Source organism: Erpetoichthys calabaricus, chromosome 16 (assembly GCF_900747795.2).
Source record: "Erpetoichthys calabaricus chromosome 16, fErpCal1.3, whole genome shotgun sequence".
Lineage (NCBI taxonomy): Eukaryota > Metazoa > Chordata > Cladistia > Polypteriformes > Polypteridae > Erpetoichthys > Erpetoichthys calabaricus.
This window is the reverse complement of record NC_041409.2, coordinates 96,368,396-96,387,773: the sequence shown is the minus strand read 5'-3', so window position 1 is coordinate 96,387,773 and position 19,378 is coordinate 96,368,396. Positions and strand designations below refer to the sequence as shown.

Genomic DNA, 19,378 nt, shown 5'->3' with positions numbered 1-19,378 from the left:
AAGGGAAGAAGGAAGTGCAGAGGAGATTGTTACCCAATTTCTCATGTGCTTATGTTACAAGTTGCTGTCAGTGAGTTTTCAGAATTGCCCTGCGATAGATTGGCACATGTCCACTGTGGGATCTCGCACTACACCCGATGACTACTGGGGGACCCTCCGACTCCCCATAACCCTAAGCTGGACAGATTGCTTGGAAATCGCTTTAAGTTTTTTTTCACCATCCCTACAATTTTTCATTGCGGTCGTAAAGTTTTTAAATTGCAAACAAAGAGGATGCGTTATGCATTAATCAGCAAATTGTGAAACATCCCATTTTTTTCTGGCAAGTGCAGCTGCCACCAATTTCCTGAAAATGTGAATAGATTTTCTGCTACTTGTGTTCACGTTAACTTGAAGACCACTGAAGGATGCAGACCTATGGACTTTTCTTGTTTCTGTGTAAGTACAGTAAGTCTTTATTTGTGACATTTCAATGCATATGTTGATTTTGCTAGTCACAGAAAATGGTGTATGGAGCCCTTAAGGGATGACATGGGGGAAGCAGGTGGTTGAAATCTGATGGTCTTTAGATCTGTTGTCAAAAACAATCAATGGAACAAATGATGCGGAAGGCAAAGTGAAAAGAGCGGTCCTCAGATATGACACTATTGCAAAACATTTGGCAAACAAGCACAAATGCAACTTGTTTTTTTAGCCACAAATTTTGTCTGGATTCTTCAGGCTGTTGGATTAGTACTAAAATATTGAATTTGGTATCAATCCCAGCTGGTACCAAAATGGTTCCAAAGCATATAACGGATAACCTGCCCAAGGGCTCACTCCATCCTCCATAGTGCATGGGACACCTCCCTGCTTTGACACACTCAGCAGTTTGTGATGGCTCATGCCAGCAGCCCATGTCATCATCACTTGGTGAGGCATCTAATAATTTAATAATAATAATAATAATAATAATTCTTTGAGTAGTGAGAAAAGTGCTATATAAATACAAAGTGCTCAGCAATTGCAGGTTCAGTGCCTTGCTCAAAGGCCCAACAGAGCAGAGTCCCTATTGGCATTTACGGGATTCAGACCGGCAACCTTCCAATTGCTAGTGCAGATCCCTAGCCTCAGAGCCACCATCTAGTATTTTGTTGACCAAGAATGAACCAGTAGCAAGTGAGAGCTTGTAATAAGTGTATAAATTTAATATGTCACTGTGCAAATATATTTTATAAATCTACTTTTATTTCTACTCACATGCACAGTTGACACAGAGCCAGATTTAGCACAGGGGCTTATTTTGAACTACTAGGCAAGCATAAGACAAGACAGACAACTGCGAAATGGGCAGTCAGAATGAGGACCATTGTATAGGGTGGTCCAGATCCAAATTATGCAATTTTCATTACGCTATAACTTAAGTTTATTACATAGAGAATTCACAGCACCTGCCCTGCACAGAGATTTCACTTAATTATTTTTTGTTTCCGAAATGCCCTGCATTCCAAAATGGCGGGGAGACGGTTGTCAGTCGAACAGTTGCCTAATTAGATCTGGACCACCCTGTATACTATTTTTGTGTGTCAATGTCCGCATGAAACTGTATTGTCTTGTTTGGAATGTCATGATTCACCTAAGTGGGGGCCTGCACATGAAGAAAGAGTATAAAGCCTTGGAACATTTGTAGCAGTGCTACTATAAGTTAAAACTGCATCTCCCAGCAGTCCCTGCAGAGGCTCTGATTGGTTTTCTGTCTGGGTGGCAGGGGCTGTTGGGGTCAAAGGTGGTCAGAGTGGCTCTTAAAAGGAGGGCCGGTGTCCAAAGAGAGGAGTTTTTTTTTTTGTAATCTGTTTTGCGTACCTGTCTGTCTGCTTTCTGTTGATTAACCGTACTTAGTCGTTGTGTCCTGGATTGTTTCGTTGTTGGGGTCTGGATTGTCTGTCTACCTGTGTGCTGAGGACTGATAGTGGATTCATGGCTCTCCCGCAAGAAAAGGAGCGCTCCTGAACCGTCCACCCATCTTCACCTTTACAGTGTCTACGGGTAGGTCTGTTTTTTCATTCCCTTTCAACGTACAGATCTCTGGACTTACTTTCGTCATCATTTCATTACATCCGGTGCTGTTTTGCAAGGACTTTGCAGTGAGGGGTTGTTTGTGTTTAATGTAATATCGCCATAGGGGTACAGGGGTGGTATTGCTTTCATTTATTTCATTTAATTGCATTATATTCTTTAATTATTGTTTGATTCCAGTGTGCATTATTTAATTGGGTGTTTGCGGGTCAGGCCAAAGCTGGGAGTATCCCTGGGACCTCCATGAAAATAAATAAGTCTTCTTGACAGTATGAATTTTAGCGGCATCGGACCGCTACAGATTTTGGCAAGCCGGGTAGGAGCCAGTTTTTTTTTTTTTTTTTTTTTTTTTTATACATTCCCTTCTAGTCAGATACCACTTGCACCCACACAGAAGTCATGTCTGTTGAAAGCGTAGTGCAGGGCGAGGAGCTTGAGCTCAGTGTACCGCTGAGTAATATGCGTCCGACTCCTAGATAGAATGTTAAGATACTTTATTAATCCCAAGGGGAAATTCCCCTACTCCAGCAGCAGCATACCGATAAAGAAAATATTAAATTAAAGAGTGATAACAATGTAGGTATACAGACAATAACTTTGTATAATTGTAACGTTTACCCCCCCGGGTGGAATTGAAGAGTCGCATAGTGTGATAGAGGAACGATCTCCTCAGTCTGTCAGTGGAGCAGGACGGTGACAGCAGTCTGTCGCTGAAGCTGCTCCTCTGTCTGGAAATGATCCTGTTCAGTGGATTCTCCATGATTGACAGGAGTCTGCTCAGTGCCCGTCGCTCTGCCACAGATGTCAAACTGTCCAGCTCCGTGCCTACAACAGAGCCTGCCTTCCTTACCAGTTTGTCCAGGCGTGAGGCATCCCTCTTTATGCTGCCTCCCAACACACCACTGCATAGAAGAGGGCACTTGCCACAACCGTCTGATAGAACATCTGCAGCATCTTATTGCAGATGTTGAAGGACGCCAGCCTTCTAAAGAAGTATAGTCAGCTCTGTCCTTTCTTACACAGAGCATCAGTATTGGCAGTCCAGTCCAATTTATCATCCAGCTGCACTCCCAGGTATTTATAGGTCCCAGGTATTCCTAGGCCACGTCACGTAACAGTCAGAGCCCCTCTCGAGGGGGAGTTGAGCCTGCTGGATACCCTGTGTCTGGAGTAACCAGAGACCTACGAGGGACGGGTTCTGCAAGACCTGATGCTGCGCCTAGAGCAGTTAGAGACGCGAGTTGGCGACATCACCCGCAGTTTTATCAATCGGGACGAGACCGTCCATGACCTCATTGATGCCACGGCCGCCCGAGTTTCCGGCGAAGTGGTTGTGAGGGTGCAGCGTCTTGAGCAGTTCTTCGCATGGTGTGTGCAGCGCCTGGACGCAAATATGAGAGGAGATCAGGAGGCAGCTGCAGGAGAGCTGGCGTGCCGTCTCACAGCCACTAAACAAGTCGACCTCCTCTACAAAGTTGGCAATGCTTGTGGGTGCACACTAAGGGGCCAGCTTAAAAAACTCCATCCGCGGCACTGCAACGGACAAGGACGACTGTTCCTAGTTGTTCCCCACTCCCACTACAGGAGTTGACTGCCTTATTGGCTGTGAGACTGGTCACATGCATCAAGGATACGTCGCAATATCTCTTCCTCGCGCATGTCAGATCTCCACTTCAGGCACAATGCACACCATGTAGTTGCTGCCTGAGTTACGGTTCGCATTGAACACGGCGGTGCATGAAGTTACAGGTGAGACCCCTGCATTGTTAGCTTTAGGCAGACAACTAAATGGTCCACTGGAAAGAATAAATCGATCACAATCCACCCAAACCAGACATATTGATTCATGATCACTTACAAGCCTTACAGCAAATTACACAACGGATGAAGGAGAGGATGGTGAGGTCCCAGTCCAGACATGTCTCTGGTTGTATGATAGACTAAGCTTGTAAAGTTCTCGGTTGGGGAGAAAGTCTGGATCAGGATTCATCTCCTCTCCAAAGCCTCAGATAAATTCACAGCTAAACTGGCTCCGAAGTTGTTTGGACCCAGCAACTGTTGCCAAACAGAAGGGTCCCGTGGCCTATACGGTAGAGTGAGGATTGCTGGGGACGAGGAAGGTAGACACGGTGAACATCTCAAACCTTGGTTCGGCCGTACACCACAGCCTGGGGGTGGGGATTGTAGCATTTTGTATTTTGTCTCTTTGTGAGTGCGTGCAGGTCGGGCCAAGGCAGGGAGAGCCCCTGGGATCTCCTCCACAAAAAATAAATACGGTGTGAATCTTAGTGGCACCGGACCGCTACACATTGCCTGGCACTCCTTTGAAGCCGACGGACGGATGGGAGATAACATCATCCGATCCTGAAAATCCTTCCAATGTAGCAGCGAAAATGGCAGAATCTACACAGCGGGCCCCACTCCAGAACTGGGTTCTTGCCATTGACTTCTTTCATCTGTTATGCAATGTAAGCTGTCATTAAACAAAGCTAAGTTATTTCTCCTATGTGATTTCTTACCGCCGCATCACTAAGAGAGGGGTATCTATATAGTTTCGGGTTATGTAACATGCCACTATTATAAAAGAATTCATTCCAACAAGGGAGCTAACACCCCCTGCTGGATACAAGGCTCCATCCATTAGCTGCACAGAGCCCATCTCGCTACCCTTGGGACGTCAGCCATTATGTCTCTTGGGTGTCAGCCCAGATTTCTCCATGCACCATTGTCACTACACTCCACAACCATACTGCAAATCCCACACTTGTTACCAATTGAATTTCTGTGGACTTACATCACAAAGCATCTCTGTTTAAAGATTTGCACTGTGGTGATTCTGCTTTGTGCAGTGAGCTAAATGAAAAACTTGATCCGTCAGCCACACAGAGCCCATTTTTAAGCCCGTTGGCCCTTCACTTCCCTTTGTAGGTCAGCTGATCCCTTTCTGCATCAGCACCCATCTTCTCTGCACAACATCTCCACTACACTAGCCAAGTGTAGTGTAACACAGCATTCACTTATATGAAGGTATTACAAGACATTTTATCAGAGGTTCTTAGTGATGTAGAGAGTTATTGAATCTGTCAAACATTTGCTCCCATTGCATCATTGGCACCATGGTGGAAAAGACTCCCAATCACACTGCCTCGCTGTCTGCATTTCTACATATCTAAAAGAGTTTTGGTGTCCATAATTACTGTGTTTCCTTTGGTTTTTGATTTTGCTTCATCTTTGACCTAAAGTATGGTTTCCCCTTTGATGTAACAAAAAAAATGTGCATTGTTTTCCTGGTTCTGATATTGAGTTTTGTTTACTTTCACTTCCTGGTCCTTCTGTCTCTCCATCAACAAATCGCCAATAAGTGTGGAGGGTCCGTTTAAAGATGAGCATGTCATGGCAGTTCAACTCAGCTGACAGCTGTGCAGACAAGTAAGACCCTCATGACAATGAAATACCAGATCATAAAAAGTACAAAAGATTCTCCAAAGAATGTACATTTACATGGAAGCAATTGGGGGTGTAACAAAAAAAAAAAAAAAAAAATTTCAAGCTTAAAATGGGGATTTTTTTTTTTTATGCTTTCATTTTAGCTATTATGGGAGAAAAATAAACTTTAGCAGATGTAGAGTTGTTACAATGTTTAATAAAACCCAAAAGGATTAGCTTAGCATTTTTGATCAGAAAACGTACATATATGTTTTAATATGTTGGAGGTGTGTGTTGTGAGTCAGGTACCTTATCCTCTTGTTGATCAAACTATGGCGTCCCTACCACTCGCTTACCTTCCCTAATGCTGTTGTATTAATATTGTCGTTTCAGTGGCATGACCTACTTATACAAGAGGCGGCTGAAAACTCAAAGCTGAAGTACCGCTCTGATTTCTCCTCTTCACACATTCCAGTTTCAGGCTCTGTTTTTCTTTCTTTCAGGGTCATCTGCAGTGTGGGGCCCAGCACAATTTGCAGGTAATAGAGAGGTCTTCATTTTTTTTTTCTGATGTTAATTTCTCACTCTTCTCTCTCCGACAGCTGTATTTGTATTCTTGATGACTTTGTTTTAATTGTATTTCATTATGCTTCAGTCTTCTTAAAAAAAAAAAAAAAAAGTAAATCCCTATCAGATACGCCATGGTAGCAACTCCTTAACCTAGTGATGACCGAAATTGAAGATCAAGTTTGTTTTTATATGCAATTTTGCATTCACTAAATGTGGGCTTTGTTTGGGTTGGAAGGCAGGGGACATTATTCCCTAAGGCCTCATTCACACCTCTACATTTACCTTAATTTTGTTTTTTTACATTCACTTGACACAGGTAATCCACAGCACCCAAGTAAGATGAATTAAAATTCCAACCCTCTCATTCACATTACCATGGAGGAGCAGAATTAACTTTATAAAAAAAAAACAAGTAATATTGCATAATTTCTGCCACATGAAACGTCAGAATGCACCATCATACACGTTACTGTGTAGCGGGGCCACATAGTTAGTGTTGTAAACGTCAGTTCTGAGTGCGTCTCGTTTCATTGTCCCGTTTGCTGTTTGTATGTGTATCAGTTAATGCCGTCCCCCTTGATGGAAGGAGACCACAGCCGCAAACCTGGAAAACACCTGTTCACGATTAATCAATTACTGCCGTCACAGGACTATTTAAGCCAGCAGGAGGAGAAGGAGAGGAGAGAAGGAGATTTTTTCACATTCACGACCACGAGCCATCTGTACCTGTTATATTCCACATCGCGCATTTCCATCCAGTTTGTTTTTCTATCCACCGGACTTGCTTCAAGAACCTCATCACGAGAGACCCCGGGGTCGGAATTGATCATCCACCACGCACCGAGGATTCACGGTGAGGCTGCTCCATTTTGTCTGGGGAAAATCAAACGACTCATTTTTCGCTAATTCAGTCAACCGCATTCAGGACAGTTTTTTTATTACCGGACTCAAGTTCACATTCATTTCCATATCTCATTCAATTTTTGTTATTCGTGTTGTGTGTTTATATGTTACAGGGGCAAGGGAGGGTTTTTGTTGTATTTATATTTGGTGGTGTCTTGTTGTTGCTGGGGTGGAGGGATATTTATATTTATATTTATATCTGTTTTCTATTTTTTGCATGTCTTGTTTCATTTAATACATTTAATCAGTTTAATTTTACATCCTGCTTTTGTGTACTTATTTATACCGTCGATTGTGGGGAAAAGTTTAATTGGTTAGAAGTACGGCTTGATAGTTAGATTCAGTCTCAGTAAATCATCCAGGCCACAGGTCTTGGAGGTGTAGCTGCCGGCTGGGTAAAAGGGTCGGCCGTTACAACTGGATTTTCTCCACAGTAAACCCATCCCATTTCGTTACCTAGCAACAACCCTTTCCTGTATCCTGTTTTCAAGGCTGAAGATATTCAGCCACCATGGGCCACGGTGGAATGTACCATGTATCACATTTGTTCCTGATGTGCATCTTTAATATATTCACCAGGTTGTTATCATAATTGGCAAAGTGGGCATCATACTACAAGAACAAACCAGTGTCATGAGTTTCCTCCCAAATAAATTTGACAAGATTAATTCCTGACCAGATTTTGGATTTGGAAATCATGGTTTTATAGTTTCTAGAGTGTTTCCTGCTAAGTTCTCTATTTTTTGGTGCTCTATAGGAGTTAGTGTTATTATATATTTTTATTTTCATTGTGTTTCTGGAATGACATCTTATTTTCCGTGGGTGCTGCCATTTTGGGGACTGTTGCCTAGGCAACATTTAGGGCTGCAGTCCTGTTCGTTGCCGTTTTTTCGACTTCAGCGATAACAGAATAAACACCAATTTAAACTAAAAAGCAATTTCTTTAATATTTATTATTGGCGAGTTAAGGTGCCCCAACGATGGGAAAATGGTCAGACACTGCACCAGTGAATGAACTCACAGATTTCATATCAATCAACAGTGTTGATCTTCTGGTGGCAGCACACTTTAAAAGTAATGGCCACAGCACAAAGAATTTGAGGGTCACTGTGCTTATGGGTAATTTCAAGACCCAACAGGAGCGGAGAGAATGGGAATACAAACTTATGCTTAAATTCAATACTCTACAAAATGGTCTGAATAGAGACAAGAGTTTTATGACCAGATATGTGGACTAACAGACTGATAGGCCTCTGATGGAGTCAGCTGGTCAATCTTAGACAATGCACTTCATAAAACACCTTACAGGACTTTCTCTAGTGATGGTTATCTTATCTCTACATTTTATTGGTTCATTGTTCTCTTCTTTAAAGAGAGTTAATTCATCTAAGGTTTATTAATTTTGCTAACATTTGAACAAAAAGGTTAAGATGAAAGAAAAAAAAAATCACTTTGCTGTCCCAATATAAGTTAGAGTGTTTTCAGTTTCTTTATTACACCTTTGCCTGATGAAGGAGCGTTAGCTGCCTCGAAAACTTGCATTTGTAGTCTATTAACGTAGCCAATAAAAAGTGTCATTTCACCCTACTTTCTCCTCTATCTTGGTCTTGTATGACTTTCTCGGACGCCATCATAAATAGGTTTTCATGTTGTGTTGTTCAGTCTTCTAGTTGCTTTAGTGTGAACTGATGGAAAATTACATTTTTCCTTCCCTAAAGTCCCATGACTAAACTAAAAAATTGAAAATCTGTAAAAATAGGTGACAAATGAAAATCTGCACCCCAGGGAACATTTCATCTTAAGGCTCAGGAGGAGCAGTGTATTCTGCACAGCAGGGCAGATCTTCACATTTATGTTCAACTCTACCCATTAGGAATGAAAAAATAAAAGCAATGATGAGTATTAACATGTGACTGCTGCGGCTATGAAAACCAGGTAAAGTTATTCCAGACACCAATTTAAAAACAGGTATGTGATTTAAACATACTAATGAAATGCATTTACTGTGAAATGCACAATAAATGTTTCTCTTAAAAAAAATAAAAAACAAATGAAGTCACCATGTAGGAACATGGAACAGAAAATATGCATGTGTCATCTTCTGCATAGCTCGGCTGGGTCTAACAGTCTTACGCAATTCATCGTAACTGAATATCGCAGTTTCCTTTTAAACTTTATAAACTGAAATGCTAATCTGTGAAAGGTATTCAGATGGTTGTGGTTCTACATGTATTAGTACATTAGTTTTGTGAAAAATAATGGTTATCCAAACCAAGGCTAATAAGAAAATTAATGTAACTCGTTCTTATTTCAGACACCCACTATGCTCGATTTACATCGGTTATCCACGAATATGCTCGTGTTTGGCAGTACATCCCCAACGTCTGTACAAGAGAACACATAGTAGCCGATAGCAGTGTTAAAATATAAACTCATTCAAGTTATCAGTAGAACATCAGCAGTTAAGCAGATTCTCTTCAACTCAATTTTATTCTTTAATTCTGATCATTTTTTCTCTGCAGAGAGACCAAAGGCAACCCTGCGTATGACAACTCAAGAGAAACTCTTTCACTTTGGGGACACAGTGAATCTGGAATGCAGCATTGAGGGTGACCTTACCAACTGGACATTTCGCTGGTTCTTTGGGAACCAGACAGAAAAAGGGAAACAGATCAAAGACAAAACTGAAGACAATTACAATATTCCCTATGTAACGGAGTCGAACAGCGGAGTATACCGATGTGATGCCTATGTAGCCGGTTCTTATAATTCCTCACAAACCAGCAATGTGATTACACTGAGGATTCAGGGTGAGTGTGTGACTATTGGAGGGTCAGCCATGAAAAGTGGTTTAAGAAGTCAAGGGGCTAAAAGAGTCCCTTTGTGTTGGCCGTGACCTGTTATATAGTTTGTCTTGTAAAAGTCGGATGGATTACTTTCATGCATACTGTACATGACATACAATTCTTTTGTACCCATGGAACTATCCCATTCTTGATCAATCAATGATATTTTGCTGCCTTTTTTTTTACACATGGCTTAGTTTACTATGGCACATTTAAGTACCTAGGTGTGTTTCAATATGTATAGGTTGCTACTTCATATTAGTTATGTTAGTCTATTCCTAAGACTCACCATTTCAAAAAAACAAAGGTCATGGAAACTGCTTAGCAATTCCAAGACAGACGAGTTGCCTAGGACTGTGAGGTAAGGCATTACAGGTGATCCCGTCTCCACCTTCTACATACTTTGTTGCTGACTGTACCTACAATATGCCACCTGATAAACCACAACCTGTGGCAAAGTTCAGTTTGGGTGAAAATGTTCTTTTGTTCAGATCAGACAGTTCTTTGAAGTTTTTGTATACTTTCTTGAAGTGACCATCGGTCTTCTGGGAAGTTTTTCCTTGGGGTTTTCAGATCTAATTCTGCATTCTGGTTTTTACGTCAAAAGCTCTTTCAAAAAAAAAAAATCTACTTTATCTTTTGACACTTGTGTTTGCACAACTGGTGCTGCTATTTTGCAAATTTCAGGTCATCCATTACTTAGGTAAGGTTTCCTAAATTCACTGGTATGGTGCAACAATGATGTTATAGTCACGACTATTTAAAAGATATGACCTTTAAAGTTCTAATTTAAAATCAGAGATTTGATAAAAGCCAGTGAACTCCTTCTCAATTGTTTGTGTATTTTCTGGCTTTAAAAAGAACTTCATAAGTTTTTACTATGGTTTCAGTTTTGCTAGTTTTTATTATAATAAAAGATTGGATTGCCTTCCAGTTAACAGGCTTGACGAGTCTCTACTGGTCCTTTTCAAAAATATTTGTGTGACTTAGGCAGAACTTCCATGCAAAGATGACCTACTAATCCCTCAAGGATTACCAGCGACTTATTTTGGTTTTTGTGCTCCAGAGAGTCCACCTTGTGGTTGGTAAGATACAAGATTTCTTGTGGTTTGTGTGTCTCAGCTTAGTTTTGAGGTACTTGGTACAATTTTTCATGGTGCCATTTAGTTAACACCCAAGATTCAAAGTGGCCGTGTTAAATTCTATTCTATGCTCAGTGCAGATGAGTGAGTGGCTATTGACTGGTAGAACAAGCTGCCCACCTTCATTGAACCCGACGACTCCCTTGTTCGGTGAATTTCTCTAACTAAAAATGATTGTTAGGTTCTGGTAACCAAGGAGGTGTAATCAGCTAGCATTTTGTTCCAAGCTCTTCTGTTAAAGAAAATCTGTTTCTTTCTAATTAATCTATTAACTATCAGACTGTTTAGCTTTATTCAGTAATTCTAATTTTTTTTTTCCCCTGGGCAGAAAGACCAAACGCCATTCTGATACTGAGAAATCAAGAGAAACTCATCTCCATTGGAGACACAGTGACTCTGGACTGCAGCATTGACGGCGGGTTTACAGGGTGGCAGTATCGCTGGTACAAATTTGGTTCAAGCAATGATTGGGAAAAGTTTATAGAATTCAGTGGATCCACCTACACAATCAAATCTATAAGTCACTCTGACAATGGAGAGTATCTGTGCGACGCCATAAATGAGACCCCACCTTGTGGCTCACAGGCCAGCAATACCATCACAGTGAATGTCAAGGGGGTCGGGGGTGAGTATGTCATTTCACAAGCCTTAACAGAAAGCAGTGGACCCTCAATGTTAAGTGCAGACTGAGAGGAGACAAAAATGAAGGGCAAACAAACTCAGGATTTTAGTATTGCCTGTTTTTCTTTAAAATGGAAATGAGAAAATGAGACTAAGGAAAACAAAATCTAGTTTATTAAAATTAGGAATTCACGATAATTTTGGGTTAATATCTGTATTGGTAGGTAATGGGTTAACATTTTCATCAGCATTGGACCAATGACAAGATTTGACTAATAATTCAAATCAATATTTGAGGACACATTCGTTATGTCCTGGATGAGTAAGACGTTTAAGCGAAAATTAGCTATTGCGCGAAAATGTCAGCCGTGTGAAGGTTTTGCAAAGTAACTAAAAGCAGCATAAAATATGCCATTTCTAATACTTGTTCGGCCAATGTGAGACCAAAGTGTGAAACTTCAAGAATATCAACTTAATTTCACATCTCAAGACCCACCATCCTGACAGCATTCCTCACAGCAAAAGGGGAGAATCCTATGCCACCGCACACAAAATCAAAAACTAGTTGCTCGGCCTGTTGATCAGGTTATTGGGAAAAAAAAAAAATTATATTATTATTATAGCCCTAAAGCTAAAAAGATTATTGCAAAGGTGGATTTTGTTGTTCTGGATGATCAGCCATTGTCTATTGCAGAAGATACGGGAAATCAAAGGCTGGTGGAGTATCGTGAGCCCCATTACTGGATACCCAGTCATTGTTATTTCTCTGACATAGCATACCCACAATTGTTATACAAATGAATGTTACATTTCTCGAACTCTCATCCAGACAGATCAAGTCTCATTTTTCTTCTTGTATCTAATAAATGTGTATATTGGCATCTGTAGATACATACAGTACCTAGGCATTATTGGATATCAGCATCAGCCCAGAATTTCTGTATTGGTGTATCCCTAACTAAAAGTGCATTTATTTATAATGTCCCCCCCCACTACACTTTCCAAGCTTTTTAACCTCCTGTTCTTAATTTGATACCATCTCCGATTTAATTCTTACACTTGATCATCTCCAGCTTCTTTTAGTCAACCCTATTTAGTTTAATCGATTTTTACTTGTACCCCTATCTTAAATGCAGAATTTTTTACTGAAACTTTTCTTTAAATTTATCCAGAGGTTTATACAGATTTTCAACTTTCCTTTTCATACTTCTTACTGCTAAAGCCAGTAAAGGTAACAAGATCAACAAACAAGATTTTTGTGGATAAAGAAAGACTCAAAGTCAAAGTCCTGAACATAATTCTGCCATCATACTAACCAAGAATAAAGTCTTAAACTAGAAAGACATACATACATACATACATACATACATACATACATACATACATACATACATACATACATACATACATACATACATACATACATACATACATACACAAAGACTTGCTTTTAAAAACATCAAAAAGTATAATAACCAGAGGCTAAGCTGCCATCTTTATATATGCTGGCAGTGATGATGTCAGCAGTCACAAGTGTGGGGTCATATGACCAAAAACGGTCAATCAAGCCACAACAAAGATGGCCACCAAATTGAAACATGACCTCACCAAAATGGCAGCTGGCTGAGGTCTTGGTCACAAAAATACAAATAACAGTCATAAACACAAAATAACAGATGAAACTGATTAAAAAATATATAGACGACGTGAGGGGAAATATTTCAAGAAAACAATTAAAATAAAAGTTGTAATAGAAAATGAGTACATATTGTTGAATTTATTAAAATCAAGTAACATTCCATACATGCAAGTCAAGTTTTACTAAATTAGGTTTAAAACAAATCAACCCCCACCCAAGAGAAAGAGAGCTAGGCTAACAGAGTAAAACTTTAATAGTAGGAAAGATAAGTACATAAATAAATAAGTAAATAAATAAATACAATAAAAAAGGGAAGAGAATCCACTTCCTCAATTTAAATGCTTATTCCAGCCATCCATTTTCCAACCCGCTGAATCTGAACACAGGGTCACGGGGATCTGCTGGAGCCAATCCCAGCCAACACGGTGCACATGGCAGGAACCAATCTCGGACAGGGTGCCAACCCACCACATTTAATGCTTTTTTTAAAATGTTATTGATCAGATCCTCCCAGGTTTTGAAAAAGTTTTGTACAGATCCTCTACGTGAGAATTAGATTTTTTCCAATTTCATATAATATATAACATCAGTTACCTACTGTCTTAAAAGAGGAGAGTTAGGATTTTTTCAATTGAGCAAGATAAGTCTACGTGCCAATAGTGTAGTAAAGGCCATTACAGTTTGTTTGTCCTTCTCCACTTTAAGCCCCTCTGTGAAACCACCAAACACAGCTGTCAGTGGGTTAGGAGGGATTGTGACACCAAGGCTGTCTGAAAAGCGTTTAAACATTTTGGTCCAAAATTATATTAATTTGGTGCACATCCAGAACATGTGACCCAATAAGGCTGGAACTTGATTGCAGCGTTCGCAGGTCAGATCTTGCCCTGAAAACATTTTGGATAATTTTAAACGAGACAGATGTGCTCGATATATAATTTTAAGTTGAATAATTGTATGCTTTGCGCATATGGAGCTCGAGTGAATTCTGTGCATTGCTGCCTTCCACTCCTTTTCTGATATGTTGAGTGAGAGATCCTTTTCCCACTGTACTCTGGGATCTTTGAAAGGGAGAGACTGTAAAACGTTTTTATAAATTACAGAAATGCTGTCTGAGTCCTTGAGACTGATCGATATTTCTTCTGGAATAGAGGTTGTTGGGAGGTGAGGGAATTGGGTAGATTTTGTTTAACAAAGTTTCTAATTTGAAGGTAGAGAAAGAAATGTGTTGCTGGAAAGTTAAATTTAGAGTGTAATTGTTTGTAGGATGCAAATGTCTATGCACAGATTTAATCCCAAATGTTTTCCAGACATTAAAAACTGCATACGTTTGAGAGGATGAAAAACATATTATTGATTTAATCGAGATAAAACAGCATAAAGACTAGCTTCCAGTCCAAGGTTGTTTCTAATGTTAATGATTAAAGTTAAAATTGAACTTCTGAACTGAAGATACAACTCCCTGTAGTGATATGTTTGTGGTTAAAGTTTCAGGAAAATTATGAATGGATTTAGTTCTTAATAAATCATCTAACAGTGGCCCATTGGGAAAGTTAGCAAAAATGGTAATTTTCAAAAACAAGCATTGCAGCATATGATATGATAGGCAGAACATTGCAGACAGGAAAGTTCTGTCTGGTGCTTGCAGTACAAGTGTTGTCAAGGCTGGGGACTATCCAAGAGGATGTCTTGTTTATGCTGAGTCCCTTGTAGGGGCGGTAGGCAGGGTACCAGCCTGACAGAGAGGGACATCTGGGAAGTAACATCTGGGAAGAAGCAGAACGTATCATTCCAGGACGCTAGAGGATGGAACAGCTGTTATCAGGCTTGCCTGAGCCTTGCTAAATAAAATTAAGCAAGGACAATGAAGAAATGCCAGATGTGATAGTAATTTCTGGCTTCCAGAGTACACAACATCACAGAAGAGAAAATAAGGGGCTATCTGTCTTCAAAAAGAGCACAGGCACTAGTAGACATGCATTTTAGATATGAACTTTGTAGACTATTGCAAGACTCAGGGGTGCAGGGGCACAAACAGCTGCTGACAGGAGTTGTAGTGTGGTGGCCACAGAGGAGACAGACGTTTTCCCCAACTACTGAAGTGATTGCAGTGCTTGGCTATACGTGACCTCAAGATGATCAGAGGAAGAAAGGCAAGGGTATTGAAAGAGTAAAAAGAGAAATGAAAAGTGAAGAGGTAAGTGCTTTTACATGCTGGATAAGTGGGTGAACCACACCAGCAGATATGCCAGATTTTAAGACATTGGTCACAAATTGAGTACCGTCATGCTCCGACTTATGGCTCCATTTGGGACCAGCCATTTTGCCATCTATCAAATTAGTTGTATGTCAGTCACAAGGAGTGCCGGTCATTGCTATTGAAGCTCTTTGGGTCTGGTGGGGGTCGTTGTTATGCATTTTCAACTGCTGGTACAGAGTAGTACAAACCGATCTTCCAGTCTCTGTATAAGGCACTGTTTTTCAACCACTGGTCATGCCACCGGTGGGCTGCAGGTAGCCATTGTTGGTTCACAAGTGGGGCGCCTAAGCCAGTATTTCTCCGCCTTTGGGTTGTAACCTGGGTGGCCGCCAGTAGGTTGCTGGTTGTCGTCACTGGTTCACAAATGGGTCGCCTAAGTGATCGGCAGAGGTGTATGATGTTTCGCCATTTCTAAGTGAGATTGTTTTAACCAGAGTGAAACCTCCGCTGATGCTCATTTAACTAAGGAGACTGTTTGCAATAAGCTAGTGGGTCATCTTTGAAATTAAAAAGGCAAAACTGGGTTGTGAGGCCATAAATGTTGAGAAACACTGGTATAAGGGAAAGTGGTGCGGGCTAAATGAAAAAGAATTAGCTGCAGTATGTGGAGAAGCATTGATCAAAACAAACCTTAGAGAGCCCTCCAAGTGTCAGAAGACATATGAGACCCTGTGAAATAGTAATAATAATAGCAAAAGATGTATTACTGTAGATGGTTTTGGCGACTCCTATGGCCCTCAGCCATAAGAAAGAAATGCCTTACCTTGGTCAGCCATAACTCAGTGCATGACTGTACAGCAGGGTTTTTATTGACTGTTTGTGAAACTGTGGACAAATTGATCTTCGGTTTCTTGAAACATCTCAGAGATGCAGAGATACAAGGGATAGTTTCTTCCAGATAATGTTTTCACATGCCTTTCTTTAACTATTACAATATATCTGTAATATTGATATCATGTGGCGTGGATGGTAACCAGTGAATGAGCTGTTATTGGGAAGGACTTCTGAAAAATGAACAAGGGTCATGAAGGTCTTCAGTTAAGTTCAAAAATTCATTCTCAATTCATTGCACTGTCCTTTAATTCATGAGAGGATTTTTCCAGAAATGGTTTATTTAACAATATTTCAGCAAAAAATATATATGTTTGGGACGTTGTGAGTATACAAATGGATCTGTGTCATATTGATTATGGGACTTACTACTTAAAAAGATGATTTGGCATGGTTTGCTGTTGTTCAGTGTTGGTTACCATTAGATGCCTATTCCATCAGGAATTTTGTTATCTCTGTTCTCTATAAAAATATGAGATTGATCATTTTTCTTTACTATCGCTACAAACAAAACAGAAAAAGTAACAGATAAAAAAATTATCAATTTTTGGGTGGTTTATTACTATAATAGAGGGTTTGGGCTGCTCTGCAACAGTAAATATTTTAGCAGTTTTCTTCAAAGGGAATGAAAGTGTCAACCTGTATTTTTAAAAGATGATTACTTAATTTACAGTCTTCCAACCATCCATCTTTCCTTTCATTGCCTGATCTTCTTTTTCCAGTACAGGATTATGCTTTCTCAAGGGTTGTTCTGCTAAATGAAAATTACTGACTCTTCTTTCTCTGTAATTTCAGTGGGTTATGCTACAGTGAATGGGATTCGATATGGAATATCAAGCCTGGTGCTAATTGTCCTGCTGATCATTCTGATTGAGTGTTTCTGGCACAAACTTCACTCCATCTGCAGACCTACAGAGGACGTGTGTTCTCCCGGACCACAGGATTCAGATATCTATCTCAACATGTGAATGAAACTGAGATGAGAGAGGGGATATGACCTACTTAGCATGCTGTGATCCTAAGGGTGTCAAACCTGCTTTAACTGTTCCTGTTTATTTTAAACATAATGTAGAAAAAGAAAGTCCAAAATGCAGGGCTACATGTGTAGGAGCTAAGCAAAAAAAAAATCCCACCCGCTAGTTTATAGTCCAGTGTTCTATACTTATTAACATTAGAATTCATCTTTCTGGGTTTTTTAATTAGTAATTCACATAGGTGTTACAATTGAAAACATTCCTACAATAAACCAAGAAGAAATGTAGAAACAGTAAAGTAAAAGGAGTATCTTGGAAGCATTCAGTTTCTAAATGTTTACATTTTGGACACATTAGATCATCAGGAGATGATTAATTATGGTCTGTTTTATATAAAAATGATTCCTTTTCTGTGACTGTCAAGGGTGTTGCGCCAATAAAGACATCAGATTCGGAAACACATTCGCAGCTCCAAATGATATTTTTATTTATCTTTTAAAAGAGAAACATTGCTACTTCTTTTTCTTTTCAGCATGAGATTTTTATAGGTTTATACAGAAATACTGTCTTTCTACACTTTGACTGCTAAATACAAATTAACTCGTTTGTTGGTGATCTATAGAGGGATGCCACCTACACATTTTCTTGTAAATCATCTTCAGGGCCAAATATGAGCATACAGTATTTATGGATAACAAATGTAATTAGAGGAGAAGGAGCACCTGAAATAAGAATGAAAGCATGACATCACAGAACAGAATGTTTCACTTTCAGTTTGTAGCAGTTGTGAGGACACTAAGATTCACACTGAGTGAGTTATTTAGTTTATTACATGGACCCTAGAAACACACCCAGCCTTGATCTGTCAGGTACACTCCCAGACGCAGAGACACTTATAAGCAGCTCAATAAACCAACAAATAGTAATGAATATATTAATCAAATAATAAAAAAAAACAATATTACAAAAAACGTGTACACAAAAGCTCTTCCCAGTTCCCCAATGGCGATAATCATTAAAAAAAAAAAAACAATTAACAGTAGCCACAAAGTCTAACACAGTCCAGTACAGCAGGAGCAGATGATGATGAATGTGAGAAATGAAATCCTTGTGAACGGCCCTCTGAAAGAAATGTAAAGTTTTGTCCTACCAGGTTCCCGTTGCAGCCTTAGCACTAGAAATGATTGGGAGAACTCCCCAAACGAAGATGAAGCCAACCAAGATGAATTCACTCCAACAAGTAGGCATAGGACAGTACATACTGTACATCCAGACAAAATTGTAATCCAAGTTAGTTGTAGTTTGTAATCCAATAGCATGTGTGATGAGTAGAAAAAAAAGTGACAGATAATCACAATCCCCTCACCATCTTTTAGGTTCCTTTTTAAAGAGCCTGCCTTATTAATCTTCTTCCCAGCAACCTCTGAAATCTTTCAGTCTGCTCAATAGTGTTATACTGCCAGGGCTGCTGGGAGATGTAGTATATTTTAAGTAGCGCTACCACAAGTTTTTTTTTTTATTAGCTACATTTTGGATAACGTTTAGTTTTCACAAAATAATTTACATATGCAGAACCACAACCATCTGAATATGTCTCATTGATTAGCTCCTTACCAAGCTGAAGTTCAAATGGACAATGCAACATTCAATTGTAACAAACAGTGCGAGGTTTACATTGTCATACCCGGCCAAGTCATCGTACAGCTGGAGTGCACAAAGGATTTTCTGTTTCATGTGCCAACTATGACGCAACTCAAATAGATTCTTTTTGGAGACAAAATACATTTTTATTGCAATGTTTGCTTCATAACAAAATGTATCTAATTTAGCAAAATTAAAATTACACCCTGATTTCACATTGGAGTCAGGAACAAATTTACATATTTTCACAGTGGCAGTCAATGTTAAAAGAGAAGTGTAAAGTCCAATATGTTGAACTGCCTGGCCTTCTTCTTCATTATATTTATGGTGAATCATCTACCACAGGAAGGCCTCCAACTGTGCTGGAGTGTGAGGTGGATATGATAAGAATGACTTCTACCACAAAAACCCATCTTCCATTCCTCCACTCCCAATATATCCAACCAAGCAAACTGAACCACTATTACCATTCA

The 19,378-nt window shown here is 39.8% G+C and overlaps 1 protein-coding gene across 1 annotated transcript; it reads left to right on the top strand.

Moving 5' to 3' along the window:
* Nucleotides 1–196: 196 nt before the first annotated feature.
* On the top strand, nucleotides 197–18,410 carry LOC114666718 (Fc receptor-like protein 5). Its single transcript, XM_028821685.2, has 5 exons — nucleotides 197–438; nucleotides 5,985–6,020; nucleotides 9,477–9,764; nucleotides 11,271–11,567; nucleotides 17,086–18,410. The coding sequence occupies exons 1-5, from the start codon at nucleotides 408–410 to the stop codon at nucleotides 17,256–17,258; spliced, it is 825 nt and encodes a 274-aa protein (XP_028677518.1). The 5' UTR covers nucleotides 197–407; the 3' UTR covers nucleotides 17,259–18,410.
* Nucleotides 18,411–19,378: the final 968 nt, after the last annotated feature.